General features: G+C 35.1%; 1 protein-coding gene across 1 annotated transcript in view; it reads left to right on the forward strand.

The window, feature by feature from the left end:
* Positions 1–18,834, forward strand: part of GLS (glutaminase) — a 67,462-nt gene that overhangs the window by 21,972 nt on the left and 26,656 nt on the right. The window contains exons 8-15 of the mRNA XM_057419763.1: positions 3,225–3,283; positions 10,839–10,871; positions 11,142–11,200; positions 12,359–12,425; positions 12,948–12,998; positions 15,471–15,647; positions 16,718–16,849; positions 18,425–18,517. Of these exons, the coding sequence (XP_057275746.1) occupies positions 3,225–3,283; positions 10,839–10,871; positions 11,142–11,200; positions 12,359–12,425; positions 12,948–12,998; positions 15,471–15,647; positions 16,718–16,849; positions 18,425–18,517 (671 nt within the window). The remainder of the gene's footprint in view (positions 1–3,224; positions 3,284–10,838; positions 10,872–11,141; positions 11,201–12,358; positions 12,426–12,947; positions 12,999–15,470; positions 15,648–16,717; positions 16,850–18,424; positions 18,518–18,834) is intronic.

An 18,834-nucleotide genomic window follows, 5' to 3' on the forward strand; every position in this document is an offset into this window, starting at 1 on the left:
CAAGTCTCATAAAAGGTTTTTTTCAGTCTGAGCAGATCACTGCCTTTGTTATTTGATTATATGTAACATATGTGTGTGTGTTTATGATGTGTGTCAGTTAGCTTTGCAGAGTTTGATATCTCTAACAATTAATAGATCCATTTGTTCACCTTTTTGTTGCAATTATGTTATCAACCTTCATTACTTGTTGTACAATGTGAAATACCCTTGCTGATGGTGCCTATATATCCCTAAGAGGTGAAAAAAATACCGGGGAATGGAAGTGTTATTGATGGGAGTGGAAGACAGCTCTTCTTTGAAATAAGCAGGAATCTTTCAAAGATTTTTTTTTTTTCTAGGCATCCTGGCCCTTAGAAAAGGCCAGTAAGTCTGTGGAGAGTTTCTTCATTGTAGAATAGAATAGAATATTTTTGTTGGGAGTGACCTACAACAGTCATCTAGTTCAACTGCTTGACTGCTTCAGGGCTGGCCAAAAGTTAAAGCATGTTATTAAAGGTGTTGTCCAAATGCCTTTTAAAGGCTGACAGGTTTAGAGCATCCACCATCTCTCCAGGATGCCTATGTAGCTATTGTGGCAAGAGGTGTTAAATGGTATTATCTGGTGCTTTCACTATCACTATCTAGGGATAATAGTGAAAATTGCTTTCCTGGGACCTAGTACCCTGACAAGGTTTATTCTGCTTAGAAGAGGCAGCAGTGGATTAATGGAGGGTGTCAGAGCTGTAATGTGCTGTTTTTTAGGCAGCAGTAGGAGACCCTCAGAGAAGAGCTTTTGTTAGTGTGTGGTAAGCCAGACTGCTGTATGTCCCCGTAGCTGTGAATGCTTCCACAATGATTTTTCTTTGCTGACTTATCAAGGTGGAAACAAAATACAACATCAGAATTTCAGAAGCACATTCAGAAAAGTCCATGTTTAATTTCATCAGAAGGTTCTTGCCATTCTTATGTGAGGGCAGCACATAGAGGTGTGTTGGTTGGAAAGGGGCCAGAACTGGTACACGTAGTTTGAGATTCTAAGCAATGAGAGATGGGAATCTGCAGAGTAAAGGAAAAGGTAACCAAGAATGCCTTGTGACAGTGAAGATAAGTGGAGAATTCTTGAAGGAAGTGAGATGCAGTAGAATTTCTGAGGGCATGTGCTCTGTGGATGTATCACATTGATAAGCTTTTGAGTTGCCAAATGCTGAATAAACATTATATATCCTTTTTAATAAAATATACATGTGATGTGTAGAGGATTGTGTGTGATTTAAGTCATTAATGTACTTATGGACTGGAATAATACCTGATGTTGATGAGAGGAAACGGTATACCCTAAGTGTAGCTAGAGCAAGCAATGCACAAAGCCAGTGTTGTGTTGGACTGTGTGTCTGGAGTTGGGATCTCCAGTTGAAAAACTGGAGAGGGCTTCAGTGAATGACTACCAAAGCGCTGTGCAGTCCTGGCCATGTAACTTCAAGGAGCAGTTGAAAGAGGAGGTTAGGAGCTCCCCTGGGAGCCACTTAAACTCTTGAGGAGCAATTGCAAAGGTGAAGGTTTGTGTAACTCTTCTTGGTAGTGGCAGGTGATATAAAAAGGACCAGTGGCCTCCCCAGTGTGGCTTGGGACTTGCAGGCTGGATGTTAGGGTAAACTCTAGAAGGATCAGGATTGATGGAGAGTTAGAGGATTTGCCATGTTTGGTTGTTTTCAAGACTTGAATAAAGGTATGACTGATCTGATGAACCCTTGGCAATAGCTTGGCTATGAGTAGGAGGGTGGAGGAGATGACCTCCAGATGTTCCTTCTGACCAGCAGTCTGTGATGCTGGGGTTTGTCATTTGACTTGAAACGCCTTTGACTGGTTTTCAGGTTTGTAGTCCCTAAGGAGAGAGAGTTGGGAAGCTATGGAAGTGCTACGTTTTTCTTACTCAAAATCTGTTTTTAATCAGAAGTCAAATATATTTCACTTAAGGTATTGGTCTTAGCTTTTCACTAATAGAATAACTTGATTTTTTTTTTCTTTTTAAAAAGTTCCTTTTAATGTTGGTTTTCTGAAACATATTAAAAGGAACTTGAGATGATTCGTTTTTTAAGATTATCTTATAGTTCTGTATGGCTAAATGCTATTGACCATGACCAGGATAATTTTCATGACAAAATACATGTCTGCGTATATACTGTGAATATGAGACTAATCTCCAAAAAGCAGTCATCTCAAGTTCTTTTTAAAATGTGCATGTGTTATATAGGAATAGTGAACTCTGTGTGTGTTTTTAAAATAAATATTTTGGAGATAAACAAAGTAATGGCAAATTAAAGGAAGAATTCAAACTTACCACAATATTAATGCATTGAGAATTGGTTGAGGTTTTCAGACACCAGAACTCTCAAGAATCGACATCCTAGTTTAAAGGCACAGCAAAAATGTTAGTTAATACAACAGCAAAAGAAGATAAGTATTAGGAGGTAGATGTTAATGAATGAATGTACTTTTTTAAAATGGCTGATAAGGAAAGCTTCTTATGGAAAAGAAAGATTCATTCACATGAGCCGGTAGAATGACTGGGAATGTAAAAATACTGTTAATAGGGAGGTTAGTGATAAAAAACTTCAGTGTATTAGGTACATGCAAGTCAATTATAAAGTAAGTTCTAGTGAGGATGAGTAAATTGTTAGTTGTATTTCAGGAACTGCCAATAGGAACCTCTTGATTTTTAAAAAGACACAGGATTTTGTATTCATGTACAGCAATAAAGAAATTCAAGAACTGGAATTCTTTTTGTTTAAGGACCTCTCTGAATGCTTAAAATCACTGAGACTTGGTAACTTGCAGGAAAAATTGGAAAGTCCTTTAGGGATTGTTCCACTTGGATGTGTTGCATTGATCAAATCTTGAAACACTGAGGAGGATTCAAAATCTTCAAGAAAAGAAATGACAGCAAACAGATAAATTTACTGGGCTATTAATCAGTGTTAGGCTAAGTGTGTCCTAAAGTGTAAAAATACTTTGCTCACAATTACAAAACCGTCTGTATAATGTTGGACTAAAAAGTTTTTAATTTAGGATGGTATTCTGTAATCATAACTTTCAGTCATAGATTAATACTTGGTTTTACCTTAATATTTATAATTTTTCTCTTAAATGCTAGTTAATACTTAAAATTTTTCTCTTAATTACTTTTCTAGTTTTGTTTGACAAATGTGTCTTGGCATGTATTTGTAATTGAAAACTTTATTTCACAGACAGGCCTCATAACCCTATGGTGAATGCTGGAGCAATTGTGATCACATCTTTAATCAAGGTAAAAAGTTAATTTTTAGTTTCTCTCGGAGTATTTTAATAGAAGGTAGAAAAAGTATTTTGTGCAGATTATGAACTGTTTTCATTTTGTGTGTGCATTATTGGATGGCAGTTTACTCATGAGTAGGTAGACAGACTGATGTTTTGGAAACAGTAACGCTTCCAAACAAATGCAGTATTAGATTAGTAGGTTTTTAAAAGAAACAGTGCAGCTGAAGGACTCTCTTTTTCCTTAGAGTTTTTAGTTTTGTTTCCTTCTTCAGCTGCACAGTACTTGATACTCTCTTGAGAGAATTGCCTCATACTTGTTAAATGCTAAGAATATATCCTCAGGAGTATACTCTGTAGCACTCAGAAATGTGTTTCTGAATGTCTAATGCTCTTATATAGTATAAAGTTACAAGAATATTTCTTGCTGTGCAAAAGAAATGCAAGAGACTATAACCTGTACAGGAGCAATGCAGCTATATGTCAGTTTTAATACTGAATTTGTCTGCTATTAACATACTCTACAACTAAATCATGTTTAATTTTGATGCTTCGTAGTTTCTGTTGGTATGTTAAATGTGTTTTCTCAAATAAGTATGTTTGGAAACAGTTACCTGTGTTTTATGCAGTAAAGCATAGCTGAATAATGACAAAGCATCTTTAGTCCATGATCTTGAGATTTCTAGAAAACTGTATTTGATTTTTCCTTAATGTAGCTGTATATATCTCTTGCAGTTGTAAGTGGCACAAATTCCGTGTATTGCTAATGTTTGCCAGATACTTTACTTGTATTTTCTGACTTTTTTTGGTAGCCACTGTTACAATAAAAATACTATTTGTTTTTATTTTTCCGGAGGGTAGCTGCGTAAAACTGTAGGGAACATGTCAGTCCCCTGGAGTTTTGAAGTAGAAAATTTAATACTGTTACTTCAGAGGTCTAAAAATCTTGTTTTTCTTTTTATGTTTCAAGGTCCATCAGTGTGTTTCCTACTTCCTATTTCCAAATTGTTGATTTTTAAAATTACTTAGATCATGATTTTCTGTTATTTTATATTTAAAGAAGGTATAAGAACTCCTGCTTAAAGACATTTATCTTTAATAGCTGTAGGTGAAAGAAAATGGCCTTAAGTATGACAGGTAAATTTATTCACGTTTAATATCTTTTTAAAGGTTGACTGAGCATTGAAATTCACTTTGGATAATAGTGAATTTTAAAAACCTGACTGAACACATTTGTCTGAAATGTTAGTCGTACTACAACATGCCCTACTGGTCAGAAGGCAAGACACAAGCATGTGCCTCTTGAAGGCACATAGTTCTTGATAAATGGTGTACTTCTGAACAGATAACATGGATTTGTTTACTGCATGCAATTGTGGTATTTGTTAGAAGGTTGGGGGATTGTTTTTGCTGGGTGTTGTTTTTTTTTTTAATTTCTTTTTTTCCATAATGTTCTTACGAAGAGTGTTGCATTGCACTAACATTTTTTGCATGTGGTAACTGCACGTCTAATGGACGCATATCTTATCACACTCCATTATTTGTTTCCAGTGTGATTAAAATGTAGATTATATTATGTACTGCTTATACTAAGATACCATTTATCATTTGAATAACTAACCAAAGTAAACATATTCTGAGGAAAATTACATAGAGGGTCACAGGTACAAAGTTACTTAATAGTTGCATTTGTTGTAAAATAACTTCTTCTCAGTCTCCAACTTAACAAAATTCCTACTAACTATGCAGCAATTTAAGTGATTGGCTTCTATATTTGATCTAATCTAAGTCTTTATTTTTATTTTTTTTTCTGGAAAAGCTGGCTTCATTAACCCATGTTTTGCCCTCAGTTCCTGTGCATTCGTTCTGTCTACTAAGGTGTTACTTGCATATCTTGAAGACTCTGTATGGCACTTAGAGTCCAAGAAAATTAAGAGATTCTTAAACATGGTTGCATTCAGCATGTATGACACTCATCTAATGGTAACATGTTGATAGCTGTAGAGAGATGTTGCTGTATTTCACTGTTACCTCCTTTGATAGTCATTATTTTACCTTTCTGAGAAATTGATTCAAGAAGTCTTCCAAAATTTACGTACATCACACTGAATTTAGCAGATGTTAGCGTGCACGCTCTTGCACACAACTTCCTTAGTATCTGACACAAATTACAATTACTAAGAGATGATGCTTTTTGTCAGAATATGTAATGTTAATATAACATTTGGGGGGGGGGAGAGAGGTGGGGGGGGAAAGGTTCTTAGCATCATATCCCCAGCTCCAAATTTAAGAATTTGGTATACACACCTTGGAACTTAGAGCATAGACCTAAACTATAACGTTACGTTTAGTCCATGCTACTCATATGAAAGTGTATGTGCATGTTTAGTACAACATTTATTTGGCTTACTTGGGCATGACTGTGTCATACTTTTACCAGCTTACATGATTCTTCTGTTGTCATGTGCTTGGAACTACGATATATTTACATTTTGATGCTTTAGCTCATGGCTCTGTTCTAACTGTACTTGCATTGCACTCCACAGACTTTACAGCAATTTAAAGCATGTATCGACAATAAAAATGCTTGAGCAAAATGACCTCCTGTGGGCCAGTTTTAAGGAAATAAAATTTTCTAAACCCCTAAGAACCTTTTCCTTTGATTGTAATTGTACAGCCATTTGCCTTTATTACTACTTACATAAATTGCATAGCTGCAAGAATTTTCAAATAACTCTTACCAAAAAGAAAATTGTAGTGGCAATTACCGAAGTTTGTGGAAGAGTGATATTTGATAAAATGGTAAATTCTTCCGTGTCTCCAAGGAAATGCAGGTGCTTGAAATCAGAAGATTCAGATTTAGTACAGATTCAGTGCTCTGTAACCACTCAGCTTTCTGCACATCACATTGACTAGGATAAGTCTTCATTGCCTGTAGTATGAGTAGGTATTTAGTGTTTGAGCTGTTGTTTTTTTCTTAAACCTCAAACTCAATTTGCAAAGCCTGAGAACTCCAGAAATGTCAGTGTTTGTGTCAGCAGTTGCCCACTTACATGTATCTTTCCTGACTGGGGAGGATGGTGCAGTAGAGATGCAAATGAGGTGAAGAAAAAAGGTTTTGGAGTGAAATATGTAGAAGGAGGCAAATGGCTGTGGAAGGAATCACCAGAGATTCAAGATTCCATCTGTAGATAGACATTTTCATAGTAAAACAGCAAATACAGTGTTTATGAATCCTCCAGGTGCTGACAGCCACATGCATAATCTTATACAGACTGTGGTAGACTAGAATGCTCAGTGAAGGGGGAGGTATTCTGTGGTGGCAGATTAATGTGGGAAGCATTTAGACATGTTGGGGTGGCACAGCAATAATCATAGTCCTTGCAGAAGAAGTGGTGTACAAGATGAAAATGCTGATCTTACTGACCCTGAAGAAACTACATTCAGTGAAAGCTTTGTGTTGTTGGTTTGGGGGTTGTTTTTTGTTTTTTTTTGTATAAAACATGGAGGTGTATCTGATATAACAGTTGGACTTGATCTTAAATGTCTTTTCCAACGAGGCTGATTCTATGATATATTTAAGAGCTTTCTGCTGATAAATCATAAAACAAATGAGACAAAGTGTGGTGCAAAAACCTGTCCAGCTGTGCCAAGGATCTGTTTGCTGTTGGGATAGTTACTGGGAAACCCATACAGTTATGGCTTACTACGTGAGGAGTGGGGAAAAACACATGGTTTATTGGGTTTATTTGACAATATAGTTACAATAAATAGTACAGATTTAGCTTAATTGCTGTATGCTACCCACTGCAGTTACCCTTCCTGATAGACTGATGTGTAAATGTATATACATACCACCTTAAAACATGTGTTGGCATTGTGATCTTCTTTGCCAGATACTTGTCTTTATTTTGATGAAGTTTCCTCTCTTCCTGAGTTATTAATTCTCCTGGAGTAACTAATTTTGGATAGAATATACTTTCATGTTATTCTGCACTTTTTATTATAACTTCAGTGTATTGAACATTATTTGACATAGAATATGTAGTAGTGATGTTTAAAATGACATATGTTGAATGGTCACATATAAATATTTTAATACCTGAAGGACACAAATAATTCCTACATGTATTTCAAATAGTAATAGTACTGGTCTTAGTGGGTCAAATGCTGTCGGTGACAGTGTGCTCTCAAGTATTTCAGAGCTGCAATGGCACGCTAAGCCGTCAAGACACCAGTTCTCACAGAAAAGGCCCAGATTAACACATATAATTAAAAACATATGTAAGTACAGAAAACTAAACACATTAGTTAATGTAAAATGCACAAATGTAAACAATGTTTTCTTGCATCCTTGACATAGTATTAAGATTATTTTATTTCCCCTGGATGTTTTTCATACAGTGATAGGTTATAAATTTGGCTTAAAAAAAAAATCAAACTAGAAAATTTTTTTTAAATAACCTTATATTATTAGAAGATTATAAACTTCTGATGATCCAGATGTTTTTATTAGCTTGGCTTAGATTCAAAATTGAAAAATGACTTTAACAAGAGACACATGGTAAGAGCTTATGTGGTCTAATTGTGTAAACTCAATGTTGATCAATGAAAAGTGGCTAATATTAACGACTTTTCTAATAAATATTGCCTGATTTTGTTGTTGCAAGCTCTGGTGAGTATCCATGAGTCTCTTCTTTCCTATGTACATGTAGGCATGCAACCTATGCAACTGCTTATATTTTTCTAGTAGAAATACAGATAATGAAAGTACCTTGTTTAAAATGGAAAAAGAGAAGATCACTAGAACCTGACACAGTCAAAAAATTCAAATTTACGATTGACAGCTGTAGTGTCCATTGTGGCTTTAAGTATTTGCAGAATTGTATTGTGCTGTCTTCTGCAAGTTTGAATTTTCTGCCTCTCAAACTGCTTCAATCTTAACATTTTCAAATTCATTTTGTGTTCATTTAGAAGTGTTTTTTCCATATGCGTATACACACAAGCATGTGTACATAAGTGTGTATATGAACATATGTTCCAGTAAGTGTACTAAGTATTTGTGGAGTTAGTGCATGGAATGTTTCCTTTGATGTTCTAGACAGATGTATTTCATCTGGACTTAACCAAAATGCTTTTTGAGAAATATTGTCACAATGCCCTCAACCTTATACAATCAAGCTAAAAATAAGAAGCACTTGTGCAAGAACGGAAGTTTTCTTGTCTCTTGTTTAAATTATTATGGAAGTGTTGCTCAGTACTCTGAATGTTAGGTTTTTATATTTGCAGTTGAATTTTAATCATAGAATATGTGTTACCTCTGTGTCTCTTCAGCTTTTCAGGAGCAGCATGCCTCTGTCAGCTGCTGAAAGAGGGAAGCTAGTATGTTGGGTTTTCAGTTGTCGTGTGTATGGAAGCAGTTTCCTGGCTTAGTTCTGCATTATGTTAAATCCCTACCGAGGTCTTGATCATGTCATTACTTAGGCAAATACTTTAGCTATACAAGCAGTCTAATGTTGGTAATGATGCTTTTGTGTTTGATACAGAGTATGTATACAAGTGTGTGGAACCTCAGAGACTAAAAATGGATCATCTGAGTTAGCATGTAGAAGATTTTCTTCCCAAAATACAAGATGAGATGTAAATTTCAAAAGGAAAACTTTTTTTATAACAAGCTGATGTGGAAAAAGTTTGCACAGTCTTTTGCCCACCAGTTTTACATGCTGCTGGGAAAGCCAGGTTTTTGTTGAAGGGATAGGAATTTTTTTTTTTTTTCAACTACACACAAAAGTGAAGCATTATGTGTTTGTATTTTTGCAGAAAGCATGATCCCTTTCCCCCTCTTTCTTTTTTTTAACAAAAAGAACTTGTTTCAATTTGTTATATGTCTCTAACCATACAGTTATCAATGCAGCATCCCATGACTAATGCTGACCCACTTTCCCAGAAAAAAAGATGTTCATTGTGCATTTGAAAGGTTGAAAAGGTTTTTGTGGTTTAAATGTTGTTACATATTTTACAGCATTAGGATCTATGGAATATTTTGACAACTGCAACAGTTCAATGAAGTTGGTAATTTCTTCTTTTAATTATTTTTCATTGAACAGATTTGGAGATAAATTTTTAAGACTTGTGTTCTGGTGTATTATACAGAAACATTTTGATGAAATGTATCATAATTTTTTTTTCTATCTTACTGCAATTTAGTATTGCCTTTAAGAGTAAGGTTATTAGCCTTTAAGCGTAAGGTAACCACTGGTGTATAATTTTGACCAAACAGTGTGGTGTTCCTTTCAGCTAGTGATCGTACGTGTATGACTGCACATCCTCTTGTAGCTGAGCTGATGCATGGGCTTCAAAGATTATCTGCAACACCATAATCCACATACAGAGTGGGAAATAAGACTGGCTTTATGTGTTTCATTAAGTAAAATACTGGTTGATACAAAGCTTCAGTTTTTTTCCACGTCCTTCCCCATTCACATACCAAACACAGTGCAAGTAGCGTCTTGAGTTTGTTTGAGATGTGTGAAACAGAATTATGTTATCTAAATAGAGTATCTTCAATGCTAAAATTATTTATAAAAGCATCTTCTCCACATATATTATTTCCATTTGTGGATGTGGTGCCATTGTTTTTTAGACTTACTTAAAAATTCTAGTTGGCTTTTTCAAAAAGTTAAAAACTCCCCCAGGGACACCATGTGCTGTTACTTACCTCCCGCCACTCTTTAACCATCTTGCTACAGAAATTTGTGAAAGGTCACCTATCAGAGACCTGTAAAGAATTAATACAGTCTTTAACTAGCAGCTGTTAAATTGTTATTAAACTCGAGGGAAGGCCCAGAATAACACCCCTTGTCCTCCATGAAAAAACAAACCAACCAGCCCTGAGAATTAAGTTTCACTATCATCCTTAAGTGGAATTTAGATTTTTTTTTTTTTCCCTTACATGATGTAAAATTCTATTTTTCTAGCTGTTTCATTTTTAATAGGTGAGGCATTAATCAGCTATTAATCAAATCAGATATTTTTGATTCAATTCAAGTATTTTTGTAGTAAGGGGTAACACTTAAGTCTTTCATCTAAATTCTTAAAATGAATGCTAGCCATGGAAATACTTTAACTTCAGTAGCCTAAACTTTTCCTATGCTCAGCTCTGTTGGTAATACATAAATACCTTTGGGTTACTAATCTAGAAAAAGTTAGTATTTTCATTATAATTATTCTAGTTGTAGTTACTTTGGTATTTTTTTACATTTACTTTGTGCTAAACACGTAAAGTAAAATAGAGAACACTTAAAGCATACCTTTTTCAGTTTAAAGTCATTTTCAACGTACAGGTTGTTTGTTAAAACTCTTACAGTATTTTGTAATTTAAATGATAATTAAAGCTTTACTTATCTAACACTTTAATTTTTCATTAATATATGAAATGATTGTAGTACCTTATTCTTAATTAGCCTCATACCTTAGTTTATATGCATTAAAATTCCTAATACTGTTAAGTGAACTAACTTCTTTCTTATGTTAACAATTTTTGTAAATTATTTTTTCTTTTCTTGCAGCAAGGAGCAAATAATGCAGAAAAGTTTGACTACGTAAGTTAATGTTACAACATTCCTTTTTTAACTAAACTCGGTGGTAAACATTTCAAGATGGTGAAGGGATTGCAAGTGAAATTTTAGTAATTTCAGGTGTTTTGTCTTTTTGTCTGCGCTTGGTTGTTTACATGTGTAGTGATGTGAACTGCGTTTGTAAATGTGTTATAAGATTTTTAGGGTAAAGCTGGATTAAAAGTTTGTTAGTTGTAACTTTAATGTCTGAAAATGTTAGCATGCTTTTCCCCCATCCTCTCTGTCTCTTAACAGGTAATGCAATTCATGAATAAAATGGCTGGTAATGAGTATGTTGGATTCAGTAATGCTACGTAAGTATTTTTATTTATTTAATGAATTTAGGTGGAATATGCCTCAACTGATAGTTAACCTATTGATCTTATGGCAAAGTTAGATATTGATACTGAAGCTATCACTTAATCTCTAATATTAGAGGGTGTCTTTGGCTTAAAATTTACAAGAACTAAAGTTGTGCATGTTTCTAACATTACTGTGGCTAAATGTCACATGAAAGTGTTGGTTATCTCTTCAAGATTGCATTACTCTTAGTGCTCTCTTGGTGTTATGTCAGTGAGAGCTGTAAGTGCAGCTCTTACTGGCATTCATATTAAAAATCAAACTCTGCAAGCTGAAAGCTGCATATCAAATGTTTAGCAAGCATACTTCTTACAACTGGGACTCTTCATGCTTGAAAGTAGATGATCTTAAGGTCTTTTCCATCCCTAATCATTCTATAATTCTTTTTTGCACATTGAAATAATTTTCTAAAGCAATTCCCCTCATTAACTCAATGTATAGCATTCCAAAAATCTTGAGATCATTTTGAGACAGCACTAGGAAAATCATAAAGATTCCATATAGCAAAATTGCTTCCAGGTTGCAGAGAAGTGAATGAGATCAACTAGTGTTTTTCCTGAGCTTTGTTAATGTAAAAATCCTTACCATGGAAAAAAGCAGACAGGAGAGAATTACCTATGCTTGCGTCATACAGATTCCTCCTTCAGGTTTCATCCTTAATTAATCATCATGATAACTCTGCAGCTATCAGTTGATTGTTACCTGACCTGCAACTTGATCTTCAGGTTCCTCTCTAGTTTGGTCAGTGTTGTAAGTGAATTACCCATTCTCTGCAGCTCTTGAGGAATGTTTTGAAACTCTGTGGCCTTTTTAGATAATGCTTCAAGCATCAGGATCTTAACGCTGCTTTGCCTTATGCCAAAGTCAGCTATGTATGTGTAGATAACCAGTACTGTGTGTATTCAGATGTCAAAGCTAATTCACTCCAATTGGGTTTACTGGGATGAGCTTCTAAGGCAGCGTCTGTCCTGTTTGTAGAATGTTTGTGTTCAGCAGTAGTGTGTATTTTACATGCAGTTATAGTGAATGACATGATGTGTCTCCGAAATTCACTGGTTTTCTTTGAAAGTTTGTCGTGTTGCCTTTTTTCATTTTTTATTTGTTTATTTAAGGTTCCAGTCAGAAAGAGAGAGTGGAGATAGAAATTTTGCAATCGGCTATTACTTGAAAGAAAAAAAGGTTGATCTCTTTTATTCATTGTATTTTGAAGACTGTGTGGTGGGGTTCATTTCATAGTCAGTGGAGATGTTTTATTTATTCAATGTACAGTATGGCATAAATTATTCCAATGTTGTATATGCTTTCTACCGCTCTTCAGAATGCGGTCATTCTAATAGAATGCTGTTATCCTTTTTCTGCATCGTAGCCATGATAATTTGTTTTATTTGTTGTAAAATCCATAATCTGAGCTGTACAAATGACTTTATAAAACTCTTAAATGCAGTTTTCTGATTTAAAGATGTTGAAAGCTGTACTAAAAATATTTTAATACCTAGCTTATTGACCTCAGTGCCCTTTTTTTAGCCCTTTTTTTTATCTGATGAGACTTAATATTTTTACTGTTGCATTGAAATAAATATTTAATTTAAAATCTGCCTAGTGCTTAATGTGCTGACAAGAATACAGATTAATTTGTTTCTGTGAAAGTCTTATTTAAAAATTATAATTTTCCCTAAAGACTCTTTTATTTTTCTTCCTTAGTGCTTTCCTGAAGGCACGGATATGGTTGCTATACTAGACTTCTATTTTCAGGTAACTGACTTGAAAACTGAGATTTGTTACAGACTTAGAATTATTATAAGCTGTAGAAGCTGATTTGTTCATAGTTGTAAAGGCTTTAATGGCTTGTAGTTAAAACTTGTCAGGTTCTGCTAAACTCTAGAAAGGAACGATGTACGCCTGATGTATCCAGATTTGGTTTTGTTTATGTGATGTAATTAGGTGTCTTTACTACTAATGCAAAGTAGCAATAATCTTGAAGTTCCTAACTACTACTGTTTTAAAATGTCTTGTATTCAGTGAGTTTGACAAAATATTTTTGTTTCTTGGGGTTGCTGCTCTTTATTGTGAAGTACTTTAAACTCCGTGTATAACTAGAATAGTATATGCATGCTGTATTGTAAGCTCAAGGGTAGTGTTATCAATGAAATAATATGAGTATCTCCTTTTTAATTTGGTGCTTATGAGTAAAACGAAGAATCTAGTCATATATGTTCCCCCTCCCCATTTTTTTTTCCTTTTTGACTTTCAGCAAGTTACTTGCAACTGTCACAAAGTGAGAACTTGGCAAGTGTGAGGTATTTCCTCAGTAGGGGTTTCCTAATGTTAAAACAAACTCAGGTCTGCTGCATATATTGATCAAGAGGCAGTTCAAGTTGTGGTACTGATTGAGTCTGGGGTAGTTCTTAAAAAAACCCAAAACGGAACAAACTAACAAAAAAGCCTACCCAAATCCTCCCCCAGAAAACCCCAAACCCACCCGAATTTAGTTATCAAATGAATCTGGTTTTGGTTCATGAGACTTGCTTGTACTTATGCAAATTGCAAACAACATTTTTTAAATGCAAATTTTATCTGAGGTTTTTGTATCAGGATGCATCTTTGTATGGAATGACTGTTTATGAAATAAGGTGCATGTGATTAGCCTTAATTGACCTTTTATTGAATTGGAAACTAGGTGCAAGTTAATAGTCTACTGCGAGCTTCTGTTCTTACAGAACAAAACAGATAATTTATTTAAATTTACTGCTTAACATGCTTTTTAAACGCTTCCTATCCCACTGCCTCAAGTCTTGATAGGCTTCTGAATGTAAAGCTTATTAATAAGTTACAAAATGTCAAAACTAACTCTTCTGTGTATTTTAATGTGACCTCATTTAGTGCGTTATAACCTCTAATTTCATGACTGTGTGTCATTTTTTCTTTTAACCCTCGCAAAATCCCCTTTTCGCTCCATCATCAGAAAAAGGACAGCTCATACATGAGCAGCAGTTCTGTTTTCTTCTCCCTGTGCAATGCTTGCTTTCCAACACTTTACTCAGATGCTACTTAAAAGGCTAGTTATTCCTCTTCTTTGGGTTTTGTGTGATGCTCCTCCCTCCCTCGTGTAAGTTGTGACCTTTCTGAGCAGGAATAAACTTTTTTTCCGTTTTATCTCTGTAAATTGAGGATGGATAATTCTCATTTTAGAGAACCGAAGTACAAAATGCAGGTGCTTAAACTGAGAACCTAGAAACACTTTTTTTTTTCAAAGTAGGTGATATTATGTAATGCTTCATATGTTTAAAACACAGTTGCCATTTTAGATGCGTCTCTGACAATCTCTTGATTTGCAACTCCAGTTGATTGGACTAGGATGTATTGAGTTTGGCACCCGGAAAATAAGAATTCCAGGTAGTAACTACTCATGAAAACTTGGCTTAGGTAACTTCATGAAGTATCATGTAATGTCTGTTTGGCAAAAGCAAGAATACAAGCACTAAATTGTTTACTTTTCAGAGTAGCATTTCAGCTTCAGGTTGAAACCAGCTTATCTTTTGGTTTCTGCAGAAATGAGGCAGCATCAGGTGATGGCATCATATCACATTTCCTGATCTGTCACCAAAGTATGTATAGTTTGTACTGAAGCAGGGATCCTGGGAGAAACTATCGTGTGGTTGTATCATTAACATATCATTAAGTATATATGAGAGAAAGGTGAAATAAGGCTGCATCAGCAGGAAGTGCTGGCATTAAGATTTGCATGTGCTAGAGTTTGCAGCTTTCAAGTGTACTTTTAATAATGTGTGGGGTCTTCTAAGGCTTAAAAAAAAATAAAATAAAACACCAAACCACACAAAACAAACTCCAACGGAAAAACAACCAAACCCAGTCATTCTGTGGCTTTGCCATTTAAGCAGATGCAAAATACCGAGATTGTTTTCCACACCTCTTCCTGTCAAAGGAACATAAGGGGGGTGGGGGGAGGAATTGAACAAAACACTAACCTATGCAAAATGCTGTCCCAGACTATTAAGAGGGCTTGCAAACACTGTTGCTGGGATCTTTATAGTAGGAAGATTCAGACCATGTGAATTGATGCGGCTAGCATAATCTGTAATGATTGTTAAACTACATGTTATTTTGAGATGTTATTTCTTTAGAGACATATAGTTGATCCTGCTATAGTTGGCCTTACTGTGCTAGAAGTGTCAGTTCTTACAACCTCTCTTTCTTTTTCATAAGCTTTGCTCAATAGAGGTAACATGTGAATCGGCAAGTGTGATGGCAGCAACTCTGGCTAATGGTGGCTTTTGCCCAATCACTGGTGAAAGAGTACTGAGTCCTGAAGCAGTCCGGAATACCTTGAGTTTGATGCATTCCTGTGGCATGTATGACTTCTCAGGGCAGTTTGCCTTCCATGTAAGTAGTTTTCAGATACGTGTTATAGCTGATCAGGAAGGTTAGTCTGTGCTGGTGTTTTCCATGTTCCAGGGCTTGTTTGCTTGCTTGCTTCTGGGGAAGAGGAGAGGGTGTTGCATAAATTGTTTAGAAATTAAACACTCCGTATCAGAAAATTTCACCTAGTATTCATGACACTACTAGTACAGCATATCTTATGGCACTTACATTTGGGCATAATTTTCATGTTGAACCAGAAGTACTGTCCCTTAAGAAAGGCTGTTCCTGAGAGAAAAAAAGCTCATGATACAGAAGTAACTGGAAACAACTTATCTGAAGAAATCCTGTTATATGGGAGTAAAGAATAGCAAAAAGCCTTTGCAGATAATTGCTTTTTCTTCACTAACTTGGGCTCATGAATTGTCCTCATGTTGTAAAAGTGGCTGTCGTACACAGCATATATACCATCCTGTTTTACAGCAGTATGTTCCTTACATGTAAGTATTTCAAGATACACTGCATCTTGTTTTCAGCATTTTGTTTTCAGCATTTTTAAATTTTTCCTTACTGCATATACATAAACTTGATTGTGTGTGACCTAAAAGCTACTACTCACAGATCTGTGAGGGTATATGACATGTTAATTCCTATCTTTATCTAGATTATAAACAAGTAGGTTATTGTGTGATTTCCTGGACAGACTCTTTTGTGTTCTTGAGGTTTTGTTTTTCCCAGTCAGTATTTTTTCATTTGTATAGCTTTGTATTATTACCTTCTTGCAAACTGTTCATGACAGATACACTTGTGTACTGCTGCTTAGTCATAATTGCTTTTTTATAAGGATTAATTGTCTTTTTCACTGTATTACTGACTGTGTTACTCAGAGCGAGTAGTTTTTATGATCATGTACTTTGGATTGCCACAAACTGTGCTTCAGGTTGTCATTTATCTAATGCTTTCCTAGCTTCAGGTGCTTTCCAGATCTACATTTTATAATGCTGCATCATAATCTTCAGTAAAACGCCTAATGCATTGGGTTACAATAGTGAAGAATGTTCGCAGAGGACAGCAATTCTCTGATTATTCTATAGGTTGGTCTTCCTGCAAAATCTGGAGTTGCTGGTGGGATTCTTCTGGTTGTTCCTAATGTCATGGGCTTGATGTGCTGGTCACCTCCTTTGGACAAGATGGGCAACAGTGTTAAAGGAATTCACTTTTGTCATGTAAGCTGCATTGCTTTTAGTGCCTTTTGGGGGTGTGTGTGGGTTTTGTTGGGGTTTTTTTTTGTGTGTTTTTTTGTTTTTTCCTTTTGCAGCTGATGCTTACCGAGCTTCAGTTAGTATGGTGAGATCTGAGTGAATTAAATGCTGATTTGTTATTCTTCTGTGCATAGCAAGTTTCATCTGATCCAAGGGTGAAAGTCCAAGAAGAGGCTTTTCATTTTAGTAATAAATAACACTTTTAATTCAGTGGGCAGTAAGAAAATATGATGCCAGAAGCATTGGAGAAACTTATTGCGGAAAGGCTTTTAAAAGGAACACTGCATGAAGTAATGGAAGAGCTGGTCTCCGTGTACTGCACGAGAAGGTGCAGACCTCTATTTACAGACTCATTTTTCTTTCTAGTCATAAAGTAAACAATTTTCTGGAAACGCAACTATCAATACAATAAGAGGAAAAGATTCTAATGAAATACAGTAGTTCTGATGTATTTTTCAGTGATTTTTATAAACAATCTGACATGAAACATGCCTTCATAGATCAGACCCAGTTGGACAAGCCGTTTTTAGCTTCATCTCTTGCTTTGAAACGGGCTGTGGACGGTCTGTTTATAGCAGCATTAGACGCAGGAAAGATTTTGTCAAGTACTTTGTAGTGATGAATAAAGATGTTTTGTGGGAGAGAAGAATGTAAAAAATTGTCTTTATTTTCTCCCCTAAAATTACCTTGTAGTGCCAATCAAGTAATTATAAACTGGGGAAAGAATCTCAAAAAAGAGAATAGTAGGCTATTTAGAACCCTATAGGAAACATAAGATGATTGCTAGTGTTCAAACTAGGCTCTTCAAGGGTGTAGTTTATGTGGATAAGCAGCAGTTAACTATTAATATTTCTGTTTATCTAAATGTACAGCTGCCAATTAAGAGTACTAAGAAATCACTAATTCTAGTTTAAGTATATTAAAGGTTCATATGAAATAGACTTGATAATTTAATATAAAATTTGATATAAAATATAATTTAATACAAAATCCTAGAACAGTAGGTAAGCAAAGGACTTACTCCTTTTTTTTGTGTGTTATAATGAGACCTAAAACCTGATGATCATGGCATACAACATGAATATAACATTCACATTTAAAAATACAACAGCATGGCAAAGTCCTGTAATTATAATGTTTAATGTAGTAATTAAAACTAAATTAAAGTCCATTATGTCACACATTTTCTTGTTTTATCCTTTTGATTAAAGTTTTATGAACTGGGCTCACCCAGACTATTCTTCCTGAAGTGTTTGAAAAAGCTGGAGTAGAAATATATTAAAATGGGTATTCTGCAACTTGCTGCTTGGTTGGTACTTCTTTAAAAATGAGTTTAGTGGTTTTTTTAGAACTTAATCATATAGTTGTATCATGTTTGAGGGGCTTGTAGACATTCGTATTGGCTTACTAAATAACCTTCTCATTAATGGTTTAAGTTACTAGGTTGTGCTGTAAAATGCAAGTGATAGCAGTATTATAATCTTAATATGCATTTGACTGCCATGCAAATAGTAATACATGTTCTTCAAATATTTGCAGGATCTGGTTTCTCTGTGCAATTTCCATAACTACGATAACTTGAGGCACTTTGCAAAAAAGCTTGATCCTCGCAGAGAAGGTGGTGATCAGCGGGTAAGTTAATACGTGTGTTTAGTGAGCATTGCTTGTAGGCATTAGAAGAAATACAGAAAGTTCTTCTCTAAATGCAGAATTGCTCAATGACATGCATTGCATCAAAGCTTTCATATAACCTACCTAGTTTACATTATTAGTGGACACTTACCTGGGTGGACCACACTATCACGGGGTAGTGCTAGACTAAATATGTGGTATCTGATAAAAGTTGCAGAGTCTTACTGTACTGGTTGCCTCTAATGAAGATTTGACCAGCTGATGGGCTTAATCTTTCTGTGCTGCAGTGCATGAGATGTGTGTTTAGCATTTTTTTG

Source organism: Pezoporus wallicus, unplaced genomic scaffold (assembly GCF_028554395.1).
Source record: "Pezoporus wallicus isolate ANWC-B61680 ecotype Strahan unplaced genomic scaffold, APGP_CSIRO_Pwel_v1 contig_4710, whole genome shotgun sequence".
NCBI classification, from domain to species: Eukaryota; Metazoa; Chordata; class Aves; order Psittaciformes; family Psittacidae; genus Pezoporus; species Pezoporus wallicus.